This window comes from Drosophila suzukii, chromosome 2L, assembly GCF_043229965.1.
Source record: "Drosophila suzukii chromosome 2L, CBGP_Dsuzu_IsoJpt1.0, whole genome shotgun sequence".
Lineage (NCBI taxonomy): Eukaryota > Metazoa > Arthropoda > Insecta > Diptera > Drosophilidae > Drosophila > Drosophila suzukii.
Window position 1 is genome coordinate 16,752,387 of NC_092080.1, and position 21,542 is coordinate 16,773,928.

At 40.2% G+C, this 21,542-nt stretch overlaps 1 protein-coding gene across 1 annotated transcript; it reads right to left on the reverse strand.

The window, feature by feature from the left end:
- Positions 1–1,518: 1,518 nt before the first annotated feature.
- sens-2 (zinc finger transcription factor senseless-2) lies at positions 1,519–20,973 on the reverse strand. The gene is made up of 5 exons (XM_017070498.4): positions 19,877–20,973; positions 9,832–10,636; positions 8,732–9,133; positions 7,742–7,923; positions 1,519–2,082 (listed from the first exon to the last, which is right to left on the reverse strand). Exons 1-5 carry the CDS (start codon positions 20,328–20,330, stop codon positions 1,712–1,714), a joined length of 2,214 nt encoding a protein of 737 aa, XP_016925987.4. The 5' UTR covers positions 20,331–20,973; the 3' UTR covers positions 1,519–1,711.
- Between the last annotated feature and the right edge of the window lie 569 nt (positions 20,974–21,542).

Sequence of the window (21,542 nt, forward strand, 5' to 3'; positions counted from 1 at the left end):
GTGGGAATGGCTATATTCCTTAAACTATCTGATAAATAGCATATTGTATCTCAATAGTTTTTACTGACAACTTTTCAGAGTACATTGTAATTTTACATTTTACTCCATCACCTTGCATCATTTTCAAGATATTTTCTAAACAATTTCATTTTACATTTCGTCGCTATACTCACGTACCCGACCTTTTTATTTATCTTTATAGAAATTGTCATATGCAAAAAAGGGGGAAGCAACGAAAAGTATCTCACCGTTTTACGTAAGGTAGACAGAAATATTTTTTATTGATGAAATTGGTTTGGCTGCAGCTCAACTCCATTTGCAAAGTAGACAATTTGCCGCTGTGCAAATTGCAGACTTGGGAATAGTCCGATTCTAGGAGGAGGAGAGGATGTGGCTTATGCTCGCCGAGTTCACCGTTTGCAATTTATATATTTTTTATTGTCAAATTTGGTAGAGACACAAACTCCCAGATGAAGATGGAAAATGGCATTGGAGTTGGAAATGGCTGAAAAGTGTGGTCTGGGTGGTTTGATGGCTTACCCTCGTCTCGTACGTGATATTTGATATCTGCGGCTGGACACGTTGGGGAATAGAAAACAAATTCGAGTGGGCTTCACCCACTCATGATTTAATCATGCGAGTTTGAATATTCTTGTTTATAATTCTCAGGGATAAACGTATGAGTTTTTAATATTTATACATGTTGACGTTCAGGGTTATGCCAAGGATCTTTATGAAATTCCCTTCTCAGTTTGCCTTTTGAATTCATAAAGTACTTGTCCAACTTCTTATTGACACTTTCTGTGATGTATAACTTTTGGTTTTCAAATTATATTAATGAAGGTTAACCGAGTTCTGAAAAATAAATCCACAACCCAAAAACAACTCGCCTTTCATATTTGCTTAATAAATTCAATTTATTTTGAAAACATAAAAATACTTAGAATGTAGATTAATTTTCGTCTTCATAATTGTTATGTTAATATTACATACATTATTTTGTTGAACATTAAAATGAAAATATATTTATATATATTTGTTTAGCGGTTTTTACATACATACACATAATATGTATAAATAAGTTAAAAAATTTATTAATTAGACTAAATTCATTGGAATGATATAATATCAAAATAGTTTGCATAATACAGCGATTTAGTTAAAATTTCACAACTATCTAGAAGCGAAAACTTGGAACATTTTTGTGTTTTGGTTTTCACGCTTTCGAATTGTTTTATATATTGGATTTAATTTGTTACATTTTACAAAGTACGACACGCACAGTTCATATTGATGGAATTTCTTAATTTGATTTTGATTTTTAACTGGCTTTCCTGGCCACAGCAATACAAACTGACAGATATACATGAAGAAAAACATGGAAACTCCGTTTTGTTCTGGAATAGCTTTGGTATGTTCGTAAGATGGCAATATGATTACATTTTAATGAGAACTTGAGACCGACTATAGGTAGTGCTTGCTTTAATTGATTTTAATTTGTCTTTGCTATTTTTCTTCTTTTTTTTTGGCAACATTGGAAATATTTTTTTTAATCGTTTAACTGGCTGGCTTAAAATTATTTAAATTGTTTTAATCTTTTCTCTTTGGAGTTTTGGTTTCAAGCAGGGGAGAACGCTTGGCGAAGCTTTTCACTTCCATCTATTGCACAATGGTTGCGGTTGTTGGTTTGGATTTCGGATTGGTTTTCAGGTTATACCAGGAGCGAAACCTTCTGGCAGTTTAGGGTGCCCATCGGAGGAGCTCCTCCGTTCGTGTTGACCGAGTTGACCGCACTGGCTCCCTGATTCCCCGTGGAAACCCCGGCTGGCATTGAACCGGCCAGCTCGGCAGAGGCCGCCGCTGCCGCCGCCGCCGACATGAAGTCCACCTTGCCCAGGTGGACACGGAGGTCCGTGTGCTGCGTCTCCTTGTGCCGCCGCAGGTCCACCTTCCGCTGGAAGGCCTTGTGGCACAGCTTGCAGGAGAAGGGCTTGTAGCCGGTGTGCTTGCGGGAATGCGTTATCAGGTTGGAGCTCTGGCTGAAGGCCTTGCCGCACACCTGGCACTTGTGCGGTTTCTCACCTGCAACAAAGATAGAATAGAACACATGTTAGTGGAGCTCGTTTGGTTGAAGTAGAAGCTGGACAAATTGGGACTCAATGGGTTCCTTTTTAGGTGCATTAGGTACAGTTACCCCAAGATAATATCATTAATTTTGAGTTTAAAGATTTAAACGTACATATGTCCTTAACAATAAATATAGTTAATAACACTATTTAAAAATATCCATGTAGCTATGTAGTATTAATGGTTAGCAAGCACACATCATTAAAAAAATATTCAAAGTACCTACATAGTACCTATTAACTTATCAACTGTAAACTATCACTTATCTTAATTGAAAAAATCAAAATTAAAATTTTAGTTAATGAAAAAGCTTTGTGTAATGTAAAATTAAATATATTTTCCTATTTAACCCACATGTATCTCCTGTCTTTTAAATTTTATTTAGTTTATAACTATACTACCATATAAAAGATGTTCCCATTTTGAAATACACCATATATGGATGTGATCCGAACTTAGCATTAAATCCTTTCTTTTAGTCTTAAGGGTATCCCGTGAGCTGAATTACTTCTAACTACTGTCTGTCTGAATTTTCAACCAGTGTGCGCCATTTTAGCAACTTTTGTGCTTCCATGATTCCTCCCCTTGGTGCACATACACACTCACATCGCATCTCGAGCGACAACCCCCAAAAAAAAGCGTATCGTCGCCAGACAGAAGCATTCCCCAAACCACCCACTTGGACCCCAAGACTCCATGTAAGTCATCTCCGCAGACCGCAGGCAGAATCTACATCCACCGCCCTAATTCCATTCACCATCAGAGAATCAGAGGACGAAAGTCCTGGAGTTTTTTAAATTTAAACTTTTTGGTCCATCAGTGTGATGTTCTGTGGTTGCGCTCGCATTTAAAGTCGGAATTCTCCTTGCTCTGATAACATTTTAAAGCAATTTTGTGGGGGTTTTTTTTTTCTTATGCTTGTTTCAGGGCTTCCCCCATTTCTGCGCTTTATACCCCATTTATTGCTCATTTTCATGCTGTTGAATTTTTCATTAGAGATTTGAGAGGAAAGCTGCTTTCGAAATGAACGATTTTTCTGGAGCCAGAAATGTCGTGAAAATATAGCTGGATATAATGAAATCTCAGTAATTACAGAGGGAACGAAGGAAATATAAATGGAATTTTGAAAGCTTACACTGAGTCTGTAGTTGGGGAAAGTTTAATGGTGATCAGATGTTGGTATTAAACTTGTTTTCATGAAAGAAGTAATGTATTGTACCCTATATATTTTACTTTAGAAAGTTATTTGGCATTGCATTTCTTATACTATACATTACTAAACTTTCTTTTTAATTAAAAACAAAACTATTTGTATTTAAACATCTAATATAAGTGAAAACCAAAACTTTGATTATATTTATTTTCCGTCTGCACTCTTTTCTGGTGCTTATAATGGTAGCCACACATATATATTCACTTATAGCTGCCTCTTATCTGTAGCCCTGTATTGTATGGAGATAGTGGCATAGACTTGTTGGGTTACACTTTATGTACTACACCCATACGGTTACACTCTCACACCCACAAACACACACTCGTAAAAATATATACATATAGCAAGAGATTGGGGGCGACGGCAACAAAATAACGACGACAACATGCTAACTTGTGAGGACCTGACTCCGTAGCTCCCTACCGAGAATTGGGAAAGTGTATATAAAATAAACAGAGATACGGGTATATAGAAAGGGGAGTGAAAGAGACAGAGAGGGGGGGTGAGTGAAAGAGAGGGCTGCGGATCCAGCGAAACGAAACGGAAGACAGCTTCGTTGTATATAATGGAATTGCAGCGACGTGATTGTGAAACATTCGACCGTAGGGATGTGCTCTGATTCAACTTTCAGCTCCCGGGGCATGAGGATTTCTTTTCCTTGAGCAGAGGGACTGGGTGGCTGGGTGGTTGGGTGGTTGGGTGGCTAAGTGGAAGGTCGAGTCGAGCAACAGTAAAATTGAGCAGTCAGGCCGGGAGCCTTCTCACCGAGCATGCCTGGATGCAGAATCTGGCTGAAGGAGGGTTTACTTCTCTTGGGTCCATGGCTCGGGGCACGTTCGTGCACTATCGGCACAAATAACGTCACGTAGTCGCAGAGATTATAGAGCAGCTTTTATTATTTATCACGGCCAAAACGACCCACGAGCACTAACGAGACCAAAAAAAAAAGAAAAGGGAAAAAGTAAGGAAATAGAAAAATCCCGTCGGCCGTCGGTAATTTCGAAAGAAAAAAGTGGGGTAGGTGGACTGGGTCTTGGTCTCGAAGGCTATAGCCCCCGTATACGAAACTTATGTACATATCAGGGGCCAGCTTTATTTTTTTGCCTGCTTTTTCAAGGCATTTTATTGCCGCACATTGTGGAAATACTTTTAAATCTTGGCTGCCTTCTGAATGGCTTTCCTTTTAGTCTTCTAATATTTTAAGCTTTAGTTTGCTTCCCATCCTTGTGGTACTCTGAATTTTCCTCCTAATTCAACACGTTCGCAACATATTTGGTGGCTTGGCTATTTTCGCTAAGCGGTGGGAATCAAATCACGCATACGCCCTGTGGAGCGACGGCGAAACAGAGGGGCAAATTGCTTTGGTTTGATTTGGGAAATGAATTGAAGCAAACTAGCAGAGGGTCAAAGAAGGTTTAAAAGGGTTTCTACTGGTTTTTTTCAAATGTATGTAGGAGGAGAAAAAATTATGTTGCACTATAAGATAAAAAGGTACACTTTTCCTTTTAAGTTTTTTAAATGTATAATAAAAGGCAGTTCGATAGTTTGTCTTTTAAAAATCACAATAATCTTTTGTTGGTCCGTGTATCTAAAATGTTTAAGCAGAAAATAAAGAAATGACTTTACACCACTTTTAAAGCATTCCTCCAGTTGAAATTATCGATTTTGCTCTATGCAAAACACCTTTTGCACCTCAGACACACTAAGATTGAACTTTGGAATGGAAAACAAAAGTCATGAATAAATAAAATAATCCTAAAATGTTTTTTTCCCCCTCCGTCTTTTTATAGCGCATAAATTGACGAAAACGAAAATCTGAGGCAAGGATATAAAAGCGAAACACAACCAAAAAAATAAAACAAAAAACAGAGGGAAATGCGGGCAAAGCACGGACTAAGCATATAAAACATTTTGCCAAAAAGTAAATACGAAAATGCAGAGGAAACCGAAGAAATGGTTCCGAAAAATCACATCAGATGAAAGGAGGAAAAATCTGCTGTCTGGGATGGAAACACGTCTCGACACAAGGAAGAAAATTAAGGATAAGTCGTAAGGAAAGCAAAGCGAACCGAGCGAAACGCAAGAAAAAACCAAGGCACTTGGATGGGAAATCTTGAAATGTTGGGGCCAACATAGCCACATGTGCCTTTGGTGGGATGGGGTTTTTGGGGCCCCCTCGAGGAGAAAGGGGGAGGCACACGTCCTAAATCGAAGACGGCAAACGATAAAAATGTCTGGAATATTTCTCTTTCTCTCTCTGCATGTCTGTGTGGGTTTTGTAGGGGTGCTGATTTCTCCTTCACTGATTTCACCAGACGCATCAGCGAGGAAAGTCTGCTTATTAGAGGTTATTATCCTTGCCATTTGTAAACTGATTTCCAGCCCAACAGGAATTTCGCTTTTTATGCTTAATGATCCAGTGTGCGTATACAGAAATGAAATCTGAGGCAGCAATACAGAAATGATTATAGGGAATGAATTTTAATGTAACGGCCGGTCGAAATATTGATCTGTTTTGGAAATAGCTTTGAGTTTTACCACAGGTGAAATGAAGAATTTAAAAGTTTTCCAAATTATTAAGGTGTACTATTTCATGAATTTTTTATGTCAGAGAATATGCGAGTATATTGTTGCTTTGAGGATCTGTTGATAATACTTTGAATTTTAAATTTAAGTTATAAATCATTTTTACTCGTAAATATTTTATCACTATAAACTTTTGTTGTGGCTAAACGACTTGAGATCATCTCTGGAAAAAGATCTTAATAATATTGGAATTACTGATAAAGTCCTAAATACATTTTCTTTGGAGTTTTCAAATAATAGAAAACAATTTTTTAATTAGTATTTAAGTTTTACATGATAGAAATTAGGAGCTTTATCTTTATAAGAATTGAAAAACTTCCTTACAGTTTTTACTGTACCAAAACATAAATTTCGGAACAGTGTGAGTGCGGTTTTAAACTAGAACAAATCGCATTTGAGATTCGACATTTTCACGTAGCCATCAAGAACTTGAAATCGATGCTAATGTGAGTGTGCCGTCCCCACCCAACGACCTTCTCCCCCTTGGCAGTTTCCTTTTTGCCCCGTTTCGCAATGGCGTTTCAGTTCCGTTTCGTTTTCGGCTTTTCGGGGGTGTGTGTGCACCTGCACCTACACCACTGCACGGCGTCTATGTGTGCGCCTCGTATTTGTTATTCGTGTGAGTGCGCGCGTATAAAACAGGAAATCAAAATCTCTTGACTAAATTTTTCATTGGTCGGCTGTGATTTCTCAGCCCGCCTTTCTCTCTCTATCTTTCGCTCACACTCTCTCTCTCTCTCAGTGTCGGTGTGTGTGTGTGTGCTCTAGAGTATCTGTGTGCAGGCCTTCCAGTATATAGATGGATTCTTTCGGATTCAGATTCTTATCACTAGCAGCTCTCTCTCGCTCTCTCACCCTGAATGCCTCCCTTGCGATTTCCGGAGAGCAAACTGGGTGCTCTTTCAGCTGTCGCCTGCTCCATTTTTTCGAACCCCCCTTTTGACGCCCCCCGAGATTTCGCTATATCTGGTTCTGCCGATGGCAACTGTAATTGCAACTGGCGACTGCGGCTTTTGGGGTGGTTCGTTCAGTGCTTTAATGGCGACGCTTCCTAACCCCCCTTGAAAGCCCCCCTTAGCCACCCATGATACCATTCCCTGCGTTTGTTGTATGGCGAAATTCTTTAAAGTTCCTCTTGTTTTGGGTTAGAATTTTGCATGACTACCCCAGTAAGTCTGTGATTCATGACACTCTTTAATACAAGCTAGTGAAATACAAAGAGGTTCGCCTATATCACTATTACAACCTAATATTTTCTTTTGTAATTGGTTTAAAAAATATTCCTAAGTTCTTAAGCCACCAAAACCATTAAAAATGTAGCTGAAGAACTAAAGTCTTTAAATTTTTAGCTAAAATAAGTTCCTAACTTTGGCAGATCCCTATTAAAATTAGTTCTTAAATTGCTGTAAACAAAAAACATTGTTAATGTTATCACGATAAATATTTATTAAAACTAAATTTTTTTTAATAACTCTTCCGGAATGTTCTTGTTCCTCTCAAGTATATGCACCAAAAATGGTTCCCATCAAAAACATTAAAAATATAATTGAAGAACCAAAGTCTTTAAATTTTTAGCTAAAGTAAGTTCCTAACTTTAACAGATTCCTATTAAAAGCAGTTCTTAAATTGCTGTAAACGAAAAACATCGTTCATGTTATCACGATAAATATTTATTAAAACTATATTTTTAAAATAGCCAAAAAATAAAAAAAATTTTAAAACCTCTTCCGGAATGATCTTGTTTCTCTCAAGTATATGCCCCAAAAATGGTTCCCATCTTTAGTACCTCATCATATGCACAACTGCGTTGCTTACCTGTGTGGATGTAGGTGTGCTTCTTCATGTCGCTCTTCTGGTGGAACCGCTTGCCGCAGTAGTTGCAGGGATAAGGCCGCGTGTCGCTGTGGATGAGCAGGTGGGTGGACAGTGTGCTGGAGCGCTTGAAGCGCTTTCCGCATTGCTTGCACTCGAACACCTTCTCCACGTTGTGCACCGCCCTGGAATGGAGAGGGGTAGAGGGGGTTTGGGGGATTAGTGGGGTCCCAGTAACGAGCGACGCCGTAATTAAGGTCCGGTAAGTCCCCAAAGGCGGAAGTGGACGTGTTTTAACTACAGCCACAAAGGCAAACATTTGGTCAGGCTGAAATCCAGCCATTTTGGCTAAATTAAGTAATGCAAAGTGTCCGCTACTGTCCCAGGCAGGAAGACCACTCGTTACACTTGGATAAATTATGAGTTTTATTTGTGAAAATAAATAAAAAAGCTATCGCCGTTGTTGCATCATCTATAATATTAATTTATTTGAATGCAAAGATGCTTAGGCGATGTTATTAAAGAAAATTCAAACTTCATGATAAATTGTGAAAATTAAAATATTCATATTATAATTATTTAACGCTTTTGAAATTTGGACATTATTGATACTCTTCCTGGTAAATATGCAATGTATAGTTTAATCTTATAGAGTCTAACTTGCAAATGTAACTTTTACTTTCTATTAAAAAACAATATATTTGTAAGTATGAAAGTATACAATTTTTAAAAACTTATTTTTCTTTAATACTTTTAAACGTTTTGGTTTGATTTAACATTGATATATTCAAACAACAAATACTATATTAAATTATGATAAGTAGATACATGTTTTATGCATTTTTCGATAGTTCTCAAATGATTTATACTATTAAATAGGAATCACACTATATAAAAATCGATTTTCAGCTGTCCTGTTTTTTCGAGTGTTGGCATGCAGTGGCTGACCCTGTTCCCCCGCTCCCCCTGCGGTGGGTGGCATTCTACACATACCTGTGCTGGCTGAGGCTGACCTCGTGGCCGAAGGTCTTGTTGCAGAGCTCGCAGGCGTAGGGCTTCTTGCCGTGGTGCGTCCGGCGGGAGTGGACCTCGAGGCCGTGGGGCGTGGAGAACATCTTCTCGCACTTCATGCACGAGTACAGGTCGCTGAATTGGTGCAGGCCCGGCCACTTGGCGGCCATGTGGTGGAAGTGGTGCAGGTGGGGCGAGTGGGGCAGGCCGAGATGCCCGCCGCTGGGTGGCACGCCCATGCCCCCGGCCACGCCCACGCCGACGGCCGCCGCCGCAGCTGCTGCCGCCGCCGCTGCCGCCGAGGAGTTGTTCTGCCCGGCGGATTGCAGCGGCACCATCAGACTCCGCAGACGGAAGAGATTTTCCTGCGAATCCGGATGGTAGCTGTGGAAACACATTTAATTGAGGCGAGTTAATTAAAATGGGTCCCGAGCTGCAAAGTCTCTAGATGTGCATGGCCAGAGGAGCGAAATAGAGCTAATCTGGTAATGAAATTGTGCATTCAAATGTGTTTTCATCTAGTCCTTTGACACAAGAACTATATTAAAAATGCATTTTGTTTATATAACATTTAAATGTGTTTAATCTGTTAATGAAGTTGAGCCTTGAAATATGTTTTCAATTAACTAAAAAATCAAAGAACTAAATTAAGTAGGCGATTTATATAAATAAAATTTGTATGTGTTTAATAACAAGAGATACATAAAATAGATTTTAATTGACATACATACTTTGCTAGGCATTCCTTATAAAAAGTGCAGTAATTATTTTTTAATATAACCAAAAAGTGTGTAACAATAATGTTCCTATCTGTATTTATTTTTCTGTATATACAAATATAGTCTTAAAACTTAAAAAAAAAGTTAAGAAAGAAAGAATGGGATTTTAATATCATACCATATATCTGGTATTATCTCGGTATTTTTAGATAGGTTATATAAATGTAAAAAATTAAGTTGTTCCCTGAAGTCAAGGCGTAATTCAAAAAACAAGACTGAAATGGTTCCTAAAATGATCGAATCGATTTGATATTTTTCTGGCGCTCTCTAGTCCCAAGCAACCTTATGGATAGTTACACTTACCCTGCTCCCAGACCGGATTGCTGTTGTTGCTGTTGCTGCTGCTGCTGACCTTGGTGGAAGGCGACGGCGGCGAAGAAGGGCAGGGCGGGCGAGAAGAGTGGGCGCTGGAACATGGCCGCATCGTAGTTGTGCGGATATCCCTGGCGCATTGCCTCCAGCGGATTGAAGGGCATGGCCAGTCCGCTGGCGGTCAGATGTCCCAATGGCGGACTCCTGGGCGTTCTTCTCGCTGGCGGTTCATCCCTTCGTAGCAGAGCGGAAACGGAAAAGAGATCCGACTTCTTGGATCCTATGCTACGACCACCGCCATTGGCGGTGATCAGAAGTTCGGAGGCGGAGGCAGAGGTGCCGCTGGGCGAGCTGATCCTCGGACTGCCAGGTGGCGAGTCCACCTCCAGTTCCACGGACGAACTGCTCGAGTGCGAGCGGGAGCGGGAATGGGAGCGGGAACGGGAACGCGATCGCGAGCGGGAATGCAGGGAGTGGTGCGATTCCGCATCCTCCATGTCGATTTGCGAGGAGCAGGGACTGCGTGATCTCGACCTGGAGCGGGATCGCGACTGGCGGCGTAGCTTCTCGCTGGCGCTGATGAAGGCCGGCTTGGAGCGCTGGGGAAGATGTGGCTGCTGCTGTTGTTGTTGTTGCTGGTGCTGCTGATGCATCTGCTGGTTTTTGCTAAGCATCGAGATTGAGTTGTTGTTGTCCTCCAGGGAAGTCGGCGGCTTCAGGCCAACGGCCGCCGCCGCCATCGCCGTCAGTTGTTCAGTCTTGACCAGTCTGCTTATGCTAAATGCTAGCGAGGCATCTGAAAAATAGAAGAAGGAGAGGTCTTAGTTGGGAACTAATTACTTATTATTATTATTTATTACTACAGATAAATTATGTGATAGCTTATTGGGGGAAAACCTATCTGGAAAAAATAACTTAGCTCGTTTTCTGCCGCAACATAACAGTTTACCTACATACACATATAAATAGGTATGTAAAACGTGGTTTTAATAAGAAGGTGTTAATAAAAATAAATATAATAAATCTTTGTGTAGTGTAATATGATAATTTAACTTACCATTACAAGACTTTAGAAGTTAAAATATTTATATGAGTAAATACTATTGACATTATATGTATGTATGTGCTTGCATTTAACTGAAGAACTGGGGAGAACTCTCTTGTTCGATCGTTTAGTAAAATCAGAGCAAAGCATATGCCATACCATCAATCACTTACTGAGAAAAAAAAGGGGAAGGGATTCCACCTGTGCAGCCTCACACACGAGATCGCCCTCGTATGTGTGCCAGTTGGCGGCATATCGAATTTCAAATGTAATTATTTTCGTATTCAATCGCCTAATCCACCTTACATGACCATTAATTCACCCTAATCAACGAATCCTTCCCCTCTCGTGAACCGCTTTCCGCATTTGACATCAACGCGTCATCATTCGGCATCGTCACCCCGAAATCTTTGGCCAGCGATGATGGCCCCGGACACAGATACAAATCCGTGTGCGGATACGGCGCCGGCGCTCAGGGTTGAAGTCGGCACGCCCCTGGACAGGAGCAGCCACCCGACAAGAATTTCGGTTTTGAGAACAACCTACAAAGTCATGGGTATTACATTTTGTATAGTTATTTCAGACTATTAATACCTTAAGATGGGAAATTCTAATTGTTTTAAATAATGGGATACACTTTCTTTCTTATTTATAATTATTTATATATTCCGTATTAATTTAAAGAATTTTTTTTCAATCGAATTTTTTTTACTGAGTAATAGAAAGCTGGTATTATGATATTTTATAACTAAGAGGATATAGAATTAAGTAGAAAAAGAGATTTAATTTTCCCACAAAATTCCACTCAATAATAAAACAAAATCCTCTGCTGGATCATCAGGAAATGATTTCAACATCTTTGCCTGGTGCACCCCACAAAATACACATCCTCGGAGTCTATCGCCTGTCGAAATGAAATAATAATAATGTGCGTTTAAATAGAACATCTGTTCGGTCCGCACTCGGCTAAATGGAGCATGACAAAACAGAAAACACACAGCGTTCCGGAGAAATCGGGGAATTCGGGTGGAGGTTGGGTTAGGAACTTCGACTCCGGCGACATTCTGCGTGCAAATTGACGCAGGCGCAAAAGGACAGGGGTGGTGGTAAAGGGGTATTCCGTATTCCGTATGCCAGCCAAGTGAAAACCGCGACGCGGGCTGAGGCCTGAGGCGAATCGAATGAATGAATGAATCCGCATCGCAACAAAAGAATAACAATTTGACAACATTCTAATTCGCCACGCAGATAAAAGTAACTGCCAAGGGGGCAGGGGGGGGGGGGGATGTAGGCGGAAAATACGAAAATATGGGGGCGGATCTGTGATTCCCGGCCATAGTCAAACTCATAGTCCGTAGTCAGTGAGGCGGCAAAACGCAAAGCCAAGCAAATATAAACAAAGCCCACGCACTAAACGCAGGCAGGGAAAAACGTATCCATCAGATACTCGGCAACAAATGTTGGGGTGGCTGCTCGCCCGCTTTTCCTGCCGGAGTGTCAAGTGTTTTTATTGCCCTTCTGCTGTTGTTGCAACTCTCACTCGTGTTATTTTTGCTCGAACTTTGGTCTTGGGATTTCGGTTTTTGCTTCTAAGTGCTTTTAAATATGGAAATTGCCCATAATCCAGACCGATTTGGATTCGTTTGATCATCACTAAGTTTGGTTGTACTACAAATTACATGGTACATTTGAAAAAAATGTTTAAAAATATCTAAGCTTAGACGTAATAAAAACTGATTGCAAAGTTCAAATAAACGCATTATAATTTATTAATTCATTTTACTTGTTCACATAACTTGTTAAAAATAAATTTCTTAATAAAATGCAAGCTCCAGGAATATTGCAGGTTTTCCAAATATGTTATACTTCTAAGATTGGTTTTCTAACCAAAGTATAGGTATTAAGAAATATCAAAACACAATATAAACGCGTAAATATTGTATGTGTGTTTGAAAATTGATTTGAGTTATTTTTTAAATTACATAGAAACGTCAGCCTTATAAAAGCCACCTTATGGCAGGCAAACTACATCCTACCCTTCCTCTAAAAATCTAAATTTTAATCATTGACATTATGGCAAATGTGTCCCGGTGCAGCCCAACCCTTTACTTCTAATTATGTACGCAATCGTCCCGAGAGCATTTACACCAGCCAAAAACAAATTCGAATCGAATAGAGGACGAGACAATCGCACAACCACCAGAAGGAAAACCTGGGAAGGGGAGCTCAAAACCCACGCCATACTATATATAGGAAATAAAATTGGAAACGTTTAACGGTCGGTGAAAACTTGTGGGCCGAAAGCAACCCCAAGGAGCAGGAGCAGGACCAAACGGAGGAATGGGAGTTGGGACCAGGCCAGGACAAGTGGCTCTTGGTGGCTCACGTAGGGCGACTTGTTTAAACGATAATAATGAGCTTAAGCATGTGCCCGATGTCGCTCCAGGGTGGCGAGTCCTTCGGCTGCTGGAGGCTGGCAAAGTGGCATCAACGACCCCTCGACGGTCGGCAGTAAAGTCATAAATTTGTGCACATTAGACATAGGCCTGGCCCTCGTCCACCCCAAAAACACCCATCTTCTATATTCTCCTCCCCCCGGAATTCGACGTTCATCTGTTTTTATCCGCCCGGGAGCAATATTCACGCACTCCACGCACTTGTTCACATAAAAAGGAAGAAGGTAAAATAATTATTCGACACTGCATGGTAATTGAAATCATTGTTATCCTGCGCCCTGTTTTCTGTCCTCCCACCCATTTACAGGCTTTTGTCAGGATTATTATTGTTTGGGGGCGATTTGCAGCCATTACAATTTGGTTTGGGTTAACGCTTTGCCTACAGGAGGTGTTAATATTTGGAATTTCATTTATAATTACTTGGCAGTCTGTGAAAGTTGGCAGGGTGTTATTATAAAAATTGTTTTTGAAATATTTTGAAAATATTTCATATTGCTTTTGGTACTTTAATTTAATGAGAGTTTTTTTGAAGTGGATTTTTATTTAAGATTAATATAATAATATTTATGTTATTTAAAAAAGGGTAGTATCTTGTTGATTTTCTTTATAATTATTGAACAAAATATTCTTTGGCACAAGGAAGGTTATTAAAAAAATAGAAAAAAATTGAAAAGGAAGTAAAAACCCTTAAAAACTTTAATGATTTCAATTTCCAGAAATACATACAGCCTTTATTGCAAGTGTATGATTACATAGGCCCATGAGCTAATTTGGCTTCCTAACATATTCACATTTCCGCTTAATTTATAACACCTCTTGTAGGTGCAAAATCAGTAAATCGAGAGGCGCCGGAGTGAGTGCAAAGTATTTTGAAGGTATCGACTCGATTAAATCGACGGCTGAGTACTGGGCAACAGTAGTCGGGGGCCGACTGGTCGTAATATTATAAAAACAAATTCCGCTTTCGGCAAATATGAAAGTGGAAATGGCAAAAAATAAAAACAGCAGAGTATAAATAATAAAGAGCCACGGCGATATGGCCAGAAGAGGGCCATAAACTTTGAACGGTTAGATAGATTAGGCCATGATTTGGTCTGTTGGCATGTCTGCGAATGTGTGTGCATGATTTACGGATTCGTTGAGATTTCGATTTCAACTTGTGTCTGGATTTCGATTGGGATTCCGATTGGGATTGGATTTCGATTTGGATTTGGATTTGGATTGCCTACCCCACTGATAGCATATCAGTTTGAAGAGAGAGAGCAGAGCTCTTTAGCCCGCATAAGCTCCACTCGTTGAGTGGTATTATATGGGGATTGCGTATCCAAACACTCGACACATAGCTAAGCATATAACGCCTATCAGCTGTTGGTTTCGAGCCGTCGGCTGCGTTTCTTTGAAGCGTCTTGCAAATGTCGCCAATTGCAATTACATTATTTATTTTTACACTGCAAATCAATCAGGTTCTCGGCCCCGCAGAATTCCTAGGGCACTTCAATGACTGTGCCCCCACCGATCGCAAGCCCCTTCTCCTTATATTGCACCCTTTTTCCAGCTGCTTATCGCTGGGCCATAAATCAGAAGGCTATCTAAACTTTAGACTACAATTTTTTACCCTTTTCCTTTCGCTGATAAATTTCATTTAATTGGTGGCCGACGGTTTTCACTCTTTTTCCCCAAAAACAAATTAACAAATGATCGTATAGAGTTTTATTAGAGCACTACGAAACCATTAAGAAATTCTAATAAAATAAGATAATATTCCCAAATAGAGGTTTTCATTTATAGGTGCCTATATAGCTATATATAAAATCATATTTGATTGACTCGTTTCGGTTTGATTTTTGGGTTCAAAGGTACACATGACTCCCATTGTCCGTTGTACAAATTGAGCTGATATCATATGTGCAGACTGCTAGCCGGTTTATTGTTGTTATAAGCCGATATCTACTCTGGTAGCTTTTATGGCGGTACAAATTCGATATCGAAAATCGCAGTTCTTCATACTATCAGCACCGGGAATCGATCGGGGCACTTCTAATTTCAATATTCAAACAACGGACGTGACAAATGGCAACCGGGGTAGGGTTACTACTACTCCTTTGCGCTGGAAATTGATTTTTCTTTGTCAAACATTCGAGCGATGATGATAAACCTGGACTGGACTGCAATCGAAGGCATAAATAACAACAAAAACGGGAACACATTGAGGAAGGGAACTCAACGGAACCGAACTGAACTGAACTGCCCTATAATATACTTTCTTAATGTTGGACGAACTATGTCTGCGGTCTGTGGATGATTGGCCTTTGTTTACTTATCGGTCGCTTGCTTTTTTTATGATACTTTTACTCTTTCGATTTTACAACTGGCCACAGAGGATATTGACATGTTTAGATGTCGTTATGTATTTACCTCGGATCGTAAATCATAACGCGTGTGCGGTGTGTGTGCGTAGTTAACTATCTCTCACCCTCTGGCCGTCTGTTTTTGTATCTTGCAGATACACGGGGTGTGGACTTGGCTTTCCTTTTATTTGGCTGACAGTCAGTCACTGGCTCGGCTGGTTTTTGGATATCTTTATAGATTTACAATGCCCAATTTTCGTCTACTTGTGAGAAGTTGAAAAATATATGACAGGCGATGAGTTGCCAATGATTACGACGTGTGTCGTAAATATTTCATAAATATTGCTCTGATTTTCGTTGCGACAATTTGTTATTGATCAATAATAATGTACTTTGCAATAGTATTCGTGAGAGGGATATGGCGTGTCGAATTATGAATGCACTGGAAATTATCTAAATTTATATTCCACTATCTAAATAGTGGATTGTATTTAAGAAGAGGTCAGATGGCTATCATAAAAACATTTGTAAAACTCCTTAGTCATTTAATTTTCTAAATTTAGTAGAAGAAATTACCTCACTCTAGTCTAGAATCACTCACTTGCACAATGGTTCAAAAGTGTAATTGATAATTTTTTAAACCAATCAGTTCTGGGTTGACAAATACAATTTTTCCTATAATTCTTTGAGATAAGCTTGTCTAACTCTTTTGACTCAACAGTTTATTTATTATATGTGATATGCCGATTGCCTTGTTAATTGTTCAATCGTTTGGTGTGATTGAAAACGGCTTAACAAAATTTGTTATTAAATTTATTTCGGCGTATGCGTTAAACCATATATAAGAAAAGCCTCTACAACCCGTAAGACGTTGCATATAAATCAGAAACTTTAATTTATATGTCTATTGCTGGCACCCGTTCTGATTTTTGGACTGATATCACCGGAAAAGTATGTCTCTGCGGGGGCGAATGCTTTTTGCAGCTGGGAATGAATCAATGCTGCTCTGAGGTCTCCGTTCAAGTAATTTGAGTACTGGCTGCCATTTAACCCATGAACCCTTCCAGACTATTAGTCGGCTTTTAGTTTGGGTCCGGGCAATTTTCACAATTTAACTTAATTCGTGACTCACAAGTGCCGGTGTCAAAGTTCTGTTTTTTTCAGTCTACGCATTAGATCGAGAAAGGCAGTGGGCATTATTAATTGAGTCATACGTCGGTGGCGTATGACAAAAAATTAAGATCATCCACTTATGGGTGGGTGGGCTAATGGAACTTCGAGACGATATTTCTGAGTGGCCTTTCGGGGCAAGGTTTGTGATTAAATTGAGAAAGATAGATACATATTATCAAGCCTACTTTCAGGTCGCAAGTATTCCCCACTTTTTAATCCACTAAATTTAAGAGCTTAAACTGTTATGCCCAACAGATTTCCACAAAGTTCCCCCGTCCCGTCAACAGTACGGGGCCAATCAGTCACCAAAAAGCCCTGCGAACTTCGGCCACATCAACCAATATATTGTCCCACCAAAAACCGAGAAAATATTCCAACAAACAAAGCGAAATTCATTTTCTCTAGAGAAAGGAAAAGGGATGGGAGCAGGGAGAAAGTGGGGAAAGCGGGGTGCTTGTCGCGGCAAACGGAATTGAAAATTCAGTGTGCGAATGTGTCTGCGTGTGTGTATGTATGTGTGCTTTTTCCGCATATCCATGTCTGTGTTGGAAGCGGTCGAGAGCTAAAAACATATCCTTTGGATACATGTAATGCCGGTAAATGAAATCCGCTTGTCGCTGCCCCGTGTGTGTGTGTGAGTGAGAAAATATGGGATGGAACAGAGACTGAGTGAGAAAGGGAGAGACACTCACACAAGTGACGGGCTGTGTTGCCAATATGGCTTTTATTTCTGGAAAAATCGGAGTTCAATCTTGGATATTGGTTTGTTCAAAAATGTTTTTTCAAGTATAAACGTGAGGAAGAAAATGCAAATTTATGTTGAAGGGAATTTCTTTTTGGTTCAGGTGTATTTGAAGTGCTTTAAATTTCTTACCAGCTTACATTTTGGATTTTAAAAAATACTTGGAAAACTGGTGATGGTTGCTTTTAGTTTTAACCTCCACTCGACTGAAGTCTTATGCGAAACTTGTGCTTAAAAAGTATGCATAACCCATTTGTTTTTTAAAAACCAGAGGAATTATGGATACGCCACAGATTTGAAAAATGAATAATAATTACAAAACAGTACAGCTTTTTTTTCTAAGGGATACAAATTTATCAAAATATAATAAGCGGTCTAAACTCATGGCAAAGTAAAATATAATAGTAATGATAGACGTCAGATTATATAAAAAAAAAGTAGTAAGGGTAACCCAATTTTTGTCAAATATTATTATTTTTGAAAAATATCTAAATTCATTTAGCTTCAATTTCTATAAATTAAGAAAAGCACTATTTTTTGGAAACAATAATTCGTTTAGAATCGAGTGTTAATTATTTTGCATGTAACTAATTCAAATTAAAAATTGTTTTTCGAGACTTAAGTTACTTATTACATTTAAAAACACAACACACAATTTATCCTTCTTAAACTAATCATCTTCCTGTTAAATCCTTATAAAGCTAAATTGGGAGGTCCATATTTGGCAGCACTGAGGCCTGGGGCTCCCGTGCAAACACTCATTCATTCATTCAATGCTCATATTTGAAATTCAACAGCGATGGCGATGACAACGGCGCCTGCACACAGATACGAAATACACAGACCAACCATACATGTGGATATGTATCTGGGCTGGACTCAACTGAACCGAACTGTGTATCTACAAGTTTGTCCGATTGTTTGCCGTTCGCAGTGGTATCCGTATCTGTGTATCTGTGGTCCAGCTATGGATTTTTCAATCCCCGATATCCATTTTTCCGCCCCATGTCCGCACAGAAGATTTGCCCATTAAGCGCCGCACACACACACACACTCAAACTCACACTCAAACGGAATAATGAATATTTGCTCCTGCTGCCCCTGAACAATTTTTGTTTTCCACGCTTTCACCGAACCGGGAACTTGGGCTTTTTTCCAATTAAACCGACACCGTGCAGCCTTTTGGGCTCCCACTCGGAACATGGCCAGTGCGATATTTAAAAATCACACATTATTCAAATAAATTTTTAAAAAATTCCTACATTGCCCCTGATCCGCCTTTGGGGGATTTGTCGCTGTTCGCTGCGGATTCGAGTTTCATTCTTTTTTTTGTTTTCTTTTTTTTAATTAACTTGGGGAATATGAAATGTGGTGGGGCTGAATGGGTTTATGCCAATCTGTTCGGAGGCTGCACAAAAATTTAATTTGACAAATGTTGATATTGAGGGAAGTTCGATTGTATCAGTGATTAAAACGAAACTGGCGACAATTGATTAAATAAAATCAAAATGAATCATGACAGGACTTTAAGGTTTTTTTAAAAATCTCATATCTCGTTTATATTAAGGATGTAGGTAACATAGTTAAGTCTATTTTTTAGGGAATAACTAGCTTTCTATGTATCACTTTTAAAAATAATTTTTTGTGGGCTTAAGGGTATAAGAATACAATTTTTAATTTTAAGTCAAAATCGTTATCTCGTTAAAATCAAATTATCAAATGATAAGAGTAGACTGATAAAGGTTTTTCTAGTTAAATTTACATTTATAAGTAATACCTACTATATAAATGAATTGATAAGCATGAAATTTGAAATACATAATTGATTGTTAGGGATTTACAAAACTAAACTTGAAATATTTTCATGCTTTCAAAACGATTTTTGGCAAAAGTATTTTTATGATGGCTATGTTTTTACATTATTAGAAAAAAGAATAACATCTTTTAGCACTCATAGATATAATAGAATACCATTTTTATTTTGATTTTAAAAAAGATTTATATAAAAAAACAGCTACTTCAAGATTTCTAGGCCACATATTTGGATTTAAAATAAGATTTATAGAATAACACAGAAAAATCAAGATTACTAAGACACATATTTTGATTTTCAAAAAAGATTTATATAAAAATACACCAAAATTATGAAAACCAAGCCACATACACTTTTAAGTGATAAAAAAATTCAATTTTTGGATTTTTTTTGTAGAGAAAATAACACTTCCAATCAACGAACGGATATTATATGATATGATATGATTTTCCTGCTTACCGTCGGAGTTTCGCTTCTTGGGCAGCACCGCTTTGAAGGCGGACATGGGTGCATATTCGTGCGGCGACGTGGATGCCGGCGGCATCTGTGGCTGCGGAGGATTGGAGTTGTGGGCCGGCTGCTGTTGGTGGTGGCCCAGGGCGGCGTCCGCGGACATCTGGATGCGCTGGTGGAGCAGCTGCGTGGGCGAGGGTATCGTGGCCATGGCGGTCAGGGCACTCAGATCCCTCACCTGCAGCGAGGCGGAGGAGGCGGCGGCGGCCGCTGAAGAGGCGGAATTCGAGGCCGACGATGACTGCTGGCTGGTGAGGAAGGAGCCGGGAAAGTCCGCCGCAATGGCTGGCTTAAAGTTGCCCAGGCTGTAGTCGAGGGGCAGGTGGTGTTGGTGGGCGGGCGGTGCGGCCGGATGCAGTAGATGCTGACCGGAAGTGGCTTGCATTTTGGCCACGTCCATTTTTGGTTTAAGCACTGATTTAGTTTTTTCTCTCTTTTTTTTTTTCTCTTTCTTTAGTTACTTAAGCTTGGTTTAACTGGCTTTGGTTCTTTGGCTTTGGCACTGAAACTGTTTGGTTTTTACGCGACGGCATGGGGTTACGGTGGCGTATACGCAACGTGTGGCTACCGGAAGGAAGTGTCACAGATTTAGGGCTTTAATGCTGATGCTGCTTTGGCTGCTGCTTCCTTGGCTGCTGAGAGCATAACTGCTGGCTTCGGCGTCATCGAGCGGACTGAAAGACCGTAAAACCTAATCACGGATCCCGTGGAACGCTGACGCCGGCGCCCGGCCGAGAGTGAATCTCTGCCGCCGAGCTTGGAAAACTCTGCTGCCGCAGCTGCTGCTGCCGCTGCTACTGCTTCTCTGCTGCTCCTCTGCCTGCACTTGACTTTTAGCCGGATACGGAGCACCATATATGCCAAGTGTTGCGATTTTCGCCTAGATTTTCGCAGCGACGTCGACGTCCGAAGCTTCAGCGAGAGAACGGCTCTCGTTGCTTTATCTATATCTGTACAATATATACATATATATATATATGTATATTCCTCCCCGTTCGGATTGCTTTTGCTCCGATTTTACCGCTTTCAGCGAGCGTCCAAAGGCGACTGACGAGCGGAGCGGCCGCACTCGGCGTTTCCACTCAGCGGAAATGCTCTCCTCTCACCACCACCACCACTTTAACGCCATGCCACACCCTGCAAGTGCGAGCGGGACAACGGGTGGTTGTGATTCCAATTGGAACGGCGGAACAGCGGATTCCAAGTGGAATCGGAACAGCCACCACCATTTGCCTAGCAGGCCACCCGCTCTTTGGCCACGCCCCTTTCCAGCTGGCCATGGTTAATCTGGATTTTTTGGTAGCTTGTTGTTGGTATTTTTAGTGCGCATACCGCTTTGATTCGTTCAAATCAATGCGACCGCCGAACAATGGTGGTTGGGGGGTATGTGGGTGGCGGGGGAGGTGGTGTCTTGGGCGGCAGGGGGTGGTGGTGCGTATGCGTGTGCTGGGCGCGTGTTTGCTGGCCTTTGGTTTACCTCTGCTCTGCTTTTGGGGGCGGGCTCTTTGGTCTTCCTTCGTTTTTTTGGTTTTTTTCTGGCCTTTCTTTTTTGAACCGCCATCGATTTGGTAATCGCTGTTGTCTTTGGCGTTTGAAGTGCCCCGCGCCATTT